At 30.8% G+C, this 9,297-nt stretch overlaps 1 protein-coding gene across 1 annotated transcript; it reads right to left on the bottom strand.

Moving 5' to 3' along the window:
• Positions 1 to 3,710: 3,710 nt before the first annotated feature.
• On the bottom strand, positions 3,711 to 6,877 carry LOC130950595 (uncharacterized). The gene is made up of 9 exons (XM_057879145.1): positions 6,434 to 6,877; positions 6,269 to 6,328; positions 6,075 to 6,122; positions 5,343 to 5,475; positions 5,131 to 5,207; positions 4,477 to 4,575; positions 4,322 to 4,392; positions 4,129 to 4,219; positions 3,711 to 4,012 (listed from the first exon to the last, which is right to left on the bottom strand). The coding sequence occupies exons 1-9, from the start codon at positions 6,650 to 6,652 to the stop codon at positions 3,902 to 3,904; spliced, it is 909 nt and encodes a 302-aa protein (XP_057735128.1). The 5' UTR covers positions 6,653 to 6,877; the 3' UTR covers positions 3,711 to 3,901.
• Positions 6,878 to 9,297: the final 2,420 nt, after the last annotated feature.

Genomic DNA, 9,297 nt, shown 5'->3' with positions numbered 1-9,297 from the left:
ATTGTTTTCAAATTGAGTTTGTGTATCGCAATCATTAAATAATTTTGGGGCATTTCTGAGTTAATTGCGGTTTGTAGCTAAATTTTCGGTAAAAACTAAGAAATTTATGTGTTATTGCAATGAAATTTCGGGTATTTTTATTCTGATAAGTTTTGCATAATTAAAAAGACTTCCTTTTTCTCCTCCTCATCTTTTATTGTTTCTTCCTTTTCATTATTATCATCATTTTTTTCTTATTCATCTTTTCCTTCTTGTTTTACCTTCTTGTTTTACTCTCTTAGCAATAATAAAAACAAAAACAAAAATCAAACAAAGAATAAGAAGAAACACATAATGCTGTAAAATTACTTAGAAAAGGATGAACCTACATTCATTCAACTAAAAAAAAGAAAAAAGAAAAAAAGAAAAAAATACAACATTAAAAAAATATTTTTGCACATTTGTAGCAAAATTTTGGTGTAAAAACTAAGAATTTTATGTGTCATTGTTAAAAAATTTCAATGTATTTTTATTCTAATTTCAGAATTAATTGAGGTGTATTCCGAAAATAAGCTTAGACTAAAATTGTACCTTATTTAGATTCAGAATGCACCGAAATTAAATTTAGAATACACCAAAATTACTTAATGATAATTCTCAATGCACCGAAATTACTTAATGATAATCCTCTTAAAATCTTGTGTAACAATTAAAAATTTTGGTGTCAAAATTGAGAAGCTTCTGTATTCATCATTATCATCTTCTTTTCTTGTTCATCTTTTTCTGCTTATTTTACTCTTTTACTAAGAATAGAAAAAAATCAAATGAAAAAAAAAAAGAAATACATAATACTGTAAAATTATTAGAAAGGGGATGAATCAACATTCATTCAACCAAAAAAAAAAGAAATAAAAAAAGAAGAATAAAAAAATACAGCATTAAAAAAATATTTGTGTATTTGTAGCAAAAATTTGGTGTAAAAACTAAGATATTTTGTGTTATTGCTAAGAAATTTTGGTGTATTTATATTCTGATAAATTTTCTATAATTCAAAAGTCTTCCTCTTCTTCCTCCGCATCTTTTGCTACTGCTTCTTCTTTTTCATCATCATCATCATCTTCTTTTTTTCATATTCATATTTTTCTTCTTGTTTTAACTTCTTAAGTTTCTTCTTGTTTTACTCTCTTAACTAGAATAAAAAGAAATCTAACAAAGAAGAAAAAGAAACACATAATACTGAAAAATTACTTGGAATAGGATGAATCTACATTCATTCAACTAAAAGAAAGAAAGAAATAAGTTGCATGTCTTTTTGAACACACATTGTATGATATAATAAAAAATAATAGTGGTGTATTTTGGTTTGTGTTTTGGTGTATTTTGTTTGTCTTTTGGTATATTTCTTGTGAATTAAGGTGTATTTGTTGTTGTTGTCCTCTTTATGCTATAACTAGATAACAGAATATTGTTATTGTGCTTCTGATGTTATTTTGTACATATTTGAGTGATTTACAACTGTTTTTATCCATTTATCAAGAATTTTGTTCATCAATTTGTTGTAACAAACTATAGAATTTTGTTTTAGTGCTTCTGGTATTATTTTATTCATGTTTCATTGAGTTGCATGTCTTTTTAAACTCGCATTGTATAATGTAATAAAAAAAATAATAGCTGTGTATTTTGGTTTGTATTTCGGTGTATTTTGTTTGTCTTTCGATGTATCTCGTGTGAATTGAGGTGTACTTAGTGCTGTTGTCCTTTTTATGCTGTAACTAGACAACATAATATTTTTATTGTGTTCTTATGTTATTTGTACATATTTGAGTGATTTACAATTGTTTTTTGTCTATTTATCAAGAATTTTGTTCATCAATTTCTTGTAACAAATCATAGAATTTCGTTCTAGTGCTTCTGGTATCATTTTATTCATGTTTCATTGAGTTTCATGACTTTTTTAATTCATATTGTATGATGTAATAAAAAAATAATAGCTGTATATTTTGGTTTGTGTTTCGGTGTACTAAGTATGTCTTTTGGTGTATTTCATGTAAATTGAGGTGCACTTGTTGCTGTCATCCTCTTTATCTTGTAACTAGACAACAAAATATTGTTATTGTACTTCTGATATTATTTTGTATATATTTGAGTGATTTGCAACTGTTTTGTCCATTTATCAGGAATTTTGTTCATCGATTTCTTGTGACGGCTATAGAATTTGTTCTAGTGCTTCTGGTAATATTTTATGCATGTCTTTTTGAACTCATATTGTTTTACTCTCTTAACAAAAATAAAAACAAAAAAATCAAACAAAAAAGAAGAAGAAACACATAAAATTGTAAAATTACTTGGAAGAGGATGAATCTACATTCATAATTTTACTTAAATTAAATAAATATAATATTTACCGATTTAAATAAACGTGCAAGTATTTACCAAAATACGCTTCTAGTCACATCTCAGATACAGTGGGGAAAACCAAAAAATGAACATATCTCGGATGCACTAACCCCGTTCTGTGATACGGGGCATGCCAGTCATATCTCGAATGGGGTCAGTGCATTCGAGATATGTTCATTTTTTGGGTTTTTCTCACTGTATCTGAGATGCAACTAGAAACGTATTTCGGTAAATACCTGCACGCTTATTTAAATCGGTAAATATTATATTTATTTAATTTAAATAAAAAAATTCCTACATTCATTCAACTAAAAGAAATAAAGAAATAAAAAAGAAAAGGATGAATAGGTCCTTGACCTTTTGATCTACAGACATTTAAGTTCTCAAAGATTTGAAAATACATTTAAATCCCTGACTTTTTCAAAATCTGGACATATTGATCCCTCATATTCATTTGGGTCTGTCAGACTCAACGAAAAAATTAAACGTGACTCCTGTTATATTGACCTGATTGATACCGATGCACACGTGAGAGAGTTTTTAAAATTGGACAAATTATACTCAGGGTTCAATACGTCCAAATTTTGAAGAGGTCAGGGACTTAGATATATTTTTAAGTTCTCAAGAATTTAAATGTCCGCAGACCAAAAAGTTAGGGATCGATTTGTCATTTTCTATAAAAAAATGAAGAAAAAATTCATTAATGAAAATATTTGTGCGCTTGTAGCAAAATTTTGGTGTAAAAATTAAGAAATTTGTGTTATTGTTAAGAAATTTCAGTATATTTTTATTTTGATAAGTTCTGCATAATTTAAAACTTTTCCTCTTCCTCCTCCTCATCTTCTGTTGCTTCTTTTTCTTCAGCTTCTTATTTCATTTATCCATAATTCTTTTTTAGAGAAAAAAATCAAACAAAGAATAAAAAAATACATAATGTTGCAAAATCAATAGAAAGAAGAGGAGGAAAAAAAATGCAGCAACAACAGCAGCAATAAAAAAAACGACAAAGAGGATGAAACACGCAAAGAAGAAGAAGGATCGCAAAGAAAAAAGAGTAGGCGGAGGAGGAGGAAAAATGCGGGACACAAACGTTGGAGGAGGAATGCGGGACACAAGTAAGAAGAAGAAACACGAAGCAGAATAACGTGATTTCACATACGCTTTATGTGAGTTTTGTTGGGTTAAGGTTAACTTGTTTGAACTTGTTTGTTAAAAAAGCTTGTATATATAGTAGGACTGATTAGAAAAAGTACTTATATTTGCTATCCAAACAAAACTTGTTTTTTCTATTAAAAAAATATTTTTATATAAAATATAAAAAATAATAAATACTATTAAAAATCCAAACTAGACCATATAATATGTATTAAATTTTACATTAAACAGAATACATATAGCTATAGTGTGGTTTTCGCAACTATATGATGAGTTTGTAACTTTACAATGATTGTATTCTACGAAAGAACCTAATAGTGCATCTCTATTACCCCACCACCACATACAACTAGAAGCAAAACTGAGAAGCTCAATCTTTCTTTGATCTTAGTTGTATCCCAAGTAGAACAAGCCCAACTGTTGTGAATGCAGACAGGACCGTGGAACAGTAGAATAGAGCAAGCAAGGCTCCCCTTAAAGACTATATGAAATACAGCAAATATTTGCAAATTTTCGGCATCAGAAATTAGAATAGAGTTTAACAATTAACAAAACCATGTGAACCTATACTTTGAGTGAGAAGTTATTTTAAAGCACCTTAGCGAGCAGCAGTGCATTGTCATTTGCGTACTGCAAGGAACTCTCTGGAATGTTTTCAATTCCATTAGCTATTTCAAATGAAAGGATCCTGTGTTAAAAGTTGAAACAAATTATACAAGAACTGGGTTCTCCTGATGTCAGCCTTATTTCTTATAATGAAAGATAAAAAAGTTTAATGTGCAAAACATACCCAAAAACAACTCCAATTACCGCACCGATATTAGCGTTGTCTGGTGTTATTTCAAGCTGCAATTCTCCGAACTGCAGTTGCCAAAGGAATTACTGATTTTGCAGTTTAACAGTAATAGTTTCTTATTCAGAAACTGGAAGTAATAAATTTCTGACCTTCAGCATCCTGGCTGCTTCTTTCGGTTGTTCATCTATTCTTGCAGAAGTTGAAATAGCTGATAGAGCTTTCCCAGCTGTGATCATTGCTTTTGCAATCTATGATGGTTAAACATTGCCATATAGTGTGTCATCAGACAAAAACTAATACTGCTCATTCATTGGCTTTTATCTGTCAGTATCATATTTTGATACATCTTTGCACCGTGACTTGTATGGTAGTAAGTGCTAATCCTCATCTATCAATACACTTCAATGCTTTGTATGGTTGCATTAGCTTATTTTGTGAACAAAACAGCTTATAATCAAAGATATTTGCAAGAGTGATTTCAGAGAAACATAACAAAAACCAAACATTGCTAAAATCAAACAAGGAACTGATTACAGAGAAACACTTTATGGTACCTACTTTCCAGGCCTTTCTCTTTCGGTCCTAATATTAGCCTAATATCCTAAATTTGATACAAATACATGTTTCAAACGAGAACATCATTAACACTAAAAGAACTGAGAAAAGAGCAAAACCCAGAATGCTTCATTCTGATTAAATATCAGTCACTTATTCACCCAAAAATGTCAACCATTTTTTTTATTCACTTAAGGATAAAGATTATTGAAGCCTGACCCATCAGCACAATTTTGAAGTGTTAATACCTTTTGTGGCTCACCTTGGCCATACTGACCCATTGACTGGAACCTTCTTCCAGCAGATACCAACCGCTTGCCAAGTGCTAAGCAACAAAGAGAACAAAGAGACCTTCAACTTCAAGCCATGCCCTCCTTTATTTCGTAGTGAGGAGGTTGTTTGGACGATCATCCTATCAAAAACCACATTGATATCTTTTGTTATTCATCTATGGGCTTACCTGATTTGGCACTGCCTGTCAAATTCTCCTCCATAGAAGGAAGCTTGGTCAATAAAGAGCAGGAAGCTGACGTGTCGCCACGTTCCCATGCCCGGGTGATGTTTAGCAGTATTTCCCCCAACTCTTGCCCACACTGAGTAAGTACATTATTCCCCATTAAATAAATACGCCATTATCAGAAGTGGGATCGAGAATCAAAGACTATCCATTCTATTCTGAATTGGTAAATACACCAAAGTACCAAACACAATAGAATAAGAAGCAATCAAAAATTGATTAACGGGGATACATGTGATTTTTTGTAAAACTCAAATGCTTCAACATAACTTGTAACAGGTATAATAGGTCTAATTATCCTATATTAGTAAAGTTTAACCTTTTTAATTTACAGTTAGTAGAGTTGAACTTTTGTCTTTTTGGTGGTTAGTAGCGTTGAGCTTGGCAATACGAGAAAGTAGTATCAATTACAGGCATAAGTAATTGTAAACTGTTATAATGAGAACGTAGTTTGAGCTTCCTTCTGAATGTTATCTTCTCTATTTTACCCCTGAATCAATATTTCGGACGGTGAATTTGTAATTCAAAGATGGAAATTTTAGCATAAAATAAGACTCCCCGGGGGGGGGGGGGGTTGTTTAAAATTCTACCCTTATGTTTGATCAATGAATTCTACTTGTATGCTTTGCTTTGCTCTTGAAAAGGATAAACAGTGAATAGTATTTAAGTACCAACCTCGTCCAAGACTGGTCCCTTTGATAGATCGAATGCGGCGTCGTTCAGCTGCACAAATCACAAATACAACTCGAAAGGAACATTTATTTATTTAATTTGCTGTTATTTAATCAATAAAATGTCAAAAATAAATAAATAAATAAAAAAGCAGCGTGTAGAGTGCAGAGAGAAGGAATGATGTCGAGGGCACTCACATCCAAACGAAGATCCCGGGGAAGCTGAGCGAAGTAATCAGAAGGAAGATCAAAACTGTCCTGCAACGGAAACGCGAGGGAAATTAAGGCACCTAAACTCATATAAAACAGAAAAGAAAGAGTTTAAAGCGAGAAATAAAGAAATTGAGAAAATGAAGGGCTTACGGCAATATGTTGGAGAAGCGCGGAGGGATCAGGTTCGATGGATTTGGAATTGGAGGAGTCAGACTGGGTTAAGGCGAAGCGCACTGAGAGAGGTTTCGTGATGAAGTTGGTTTTGGTGGAAGTGGTGAATTTGAGTGAGGTCAGGGAAGTAATTTGGTGTGCTCTCTGCTGAGACAATTTAGAGAGAGGAGGACGGAGATGAAGCCAAGCTGAAGCCATTGTTTTCTTTTCTGCTTTCCTCTTCTTCTTCAGTGCAACACACACTCACCACACAAAATTTAAATCTGCGTGTGGATTGTCCGTAACTGTTAGAGCATCCGCTAGTTATAACTTCAATTTCATTTTCATCCATCAAATGAAACCCGCATCAGTATCTGCGGGGATCATAAATAATGATTTGTAACTTAAAACGAAATTTATCACAATCGAATACTCAATTATTGGTTATGAGGTCAAAAGGGGGTTAGGTTGATAAAAGACGCAAAAAAATAAATGGCAAAAAAATAAAGGTAACAACTAAAGATAACATATGCTAATAAAAAGAGACATTCTTGGTAAGGATTGAGAATAAAGACTTTTTATCCTAGTCATTAATCATCATTCAATAGTTAACAAGAGCTAATCCATATATATATAACTTGTAAAAATTCTTGTAAAGGTTGAATTATTTTAACTTGAAAAATTGATACCAGTTGTAATATTTTTTGTAAATGCATCATTTTTACTCTATGAATTATTTGTCTAGTTTTATAGATTCTTTTATTTTTAATACTTTCTTTAACACTTCTTAAGATTTAATGATTTTAGTATTACTTATCAATTTTCTAATTTTGATTATTTTTTCTTTAACTTTCTATTAATACTGTTAATTCTAAAGATTCAATTGTTAGTCTTCTTATTTTCATTCCTATTGCCATCATTCTTATTTTTATTTTTCTTCTAATAAGCTTTAAAGAAACAAGTTTCTTTTGAAATTCGTTCATATTATAAGCATATAAATAATAACTAAAATAATAAAGAATAATGATTACAAGAAAAAAAGGAATAAGATAGTAAGCTTACAGAGATGAACTTGTACTATTATTTGTTGTAAAGTTGATACAATCTTAAAGATGATTACAAATATTTCAGAAAATCTTTGAGGTAAGAGACTATAAGAATAAAGAGAGTTTTAGAGCTTTCAAGTTTTTTATGATCCTTAAGTGAATGAGGCTTTTAGTATTTATAAATCTCAAGTGATTACTATTTGGTTACTATTTGCCGACAGTACTGTTTGCCGACATTTACTGTTTTGCCGACATTTACTGTTTGCTTTTGCTGTTTTGACGACATTTATTATTTGCATTTTTTTTTACAAAGATCATTTTTTTTACTGGACTTTTACATTATTTTCATATATGGTTCTTATTACTTTTCTATTACATTTCAAAAGGGTCTTGAGAGTCTTTAAAGTAATGAGCTGGACTAGATTGCTTGTAATGAGTTCTGGATATTTTTTTCTAATGTTGTTGCTGTTAGGGTTGCCATAATTTGTTGTTTCTGTTCTAAGAATAGAGATTCTTTTTTATATTCGTTAACATTATTGCTCGTAGCTGATATGACAGGGTGTTTTTGTGAAGCTGTTAACCACTGATCAATGGCTGTTTTTCTTAATAAATTCAAATCATATTTGTTCCACTATTTGATTTTTATTACCCTTACTAAATATTGTATGCTGGGATATTCTTCAAATGCTACTGAGTCATATTCCCATGTTAAGATCCAGCTAATTTCCATGGCTGCTATGAATGATATGAATTTGTATTCGAATAGGAATGATGATTTATTTTTAAAACATTCATAAGTCAAACTGGCTTCTTTTGGGAAGAAGTTCTTTAGTGGTCCAAAGATCTGAAACCATGATTGGAATCATTTTAAAAATTGTAATGATATTCTTTTTTCTGAACCAGATGAACCAAGAGTGAGGACTTCGTGCTAGGTATAACATATGATTCCACGATTCTTGATCATCATAGTAAGTATAATTTTGGGGTTCAAACTTCAATGAGAAACTCTTAGATTGATATAGGAGTAATTTTCACTCTTTTAAGGATAATATCTTCATGATTTATATCTTCGAATAAATGGGCTGTTTAGTATTAGGATCCTTATAATGTGTTAATTCGATAAATCCGGTGTCTACTAATATGAATTCATAAAATTTTTGATTTTTTGTAAGTTGGTAGGAATGTAATGAAAAGTGTTTGAGAAAATGATTTTGTATAGGTTTTTCTATCTTTTTTGAACCAGTCCTTTCCATTGGTTAATATTCTAATGGGATTAGGTTTTTCATAATATGAAAATTGTTCTTTCAATGGTTGGATTTTGTACAGATCTCATGGTTGTAATAAGGTAAACTTGTTGCTTGTAGTAATTTCAGAACTTTTATATGGTAATGATGATGAAGATGCTTTTACAACTTATGACATATAATTGCAAGGTGGCAGGCTATTCTATCATGTTTTGATTTTACTATTGAACATATAAAGGGCGAACTAAATTCACTCCCTGAAATTCTTACTCGAAAATTTTCGCAAGGGAAAAATAAATCAAAAAACAATTTTCAGTGAAGATTATGGTTAGCCTTTTGACCAAAAATAAGAAAAACAATTATCAATTACTCTTTTACCAGCAAAAGCATTATCATTAAGGCCTATGACTATGTCATGGGTTGTAAAAGCATCTTCATCATCATTACCATATAAAAGTTCTGAAATTACTACAAGCAACAAGTTTACCTTATTACAACCATGAGATCTGTACAAAATCCAACCATTAAAAGAATAGTTCCGTATTATAAAAAACCTAATCCCATTAGAATATTA

Source organism: Arachis stenosperma, chromosome 9, assembly GCF_014773155.1.
Source record: "Arachis stenosperma cultivar V10309 chromosome 9, arast.V10309.gnm1.PFL2, whole genome shotgun sequence".
NCBI classification, from domain to species: Eukaryota; Viridiplantae; Streptophyta; class Magnoliopsida; order Fabales; family Fabaceae; genus Arachis; species Arachis stenosperma.
The sequence above is the reverse complement of the archived record's forward strand: the minus strand, read 5'-3'. Positions and strand labels throughout refer to the sequence as shown.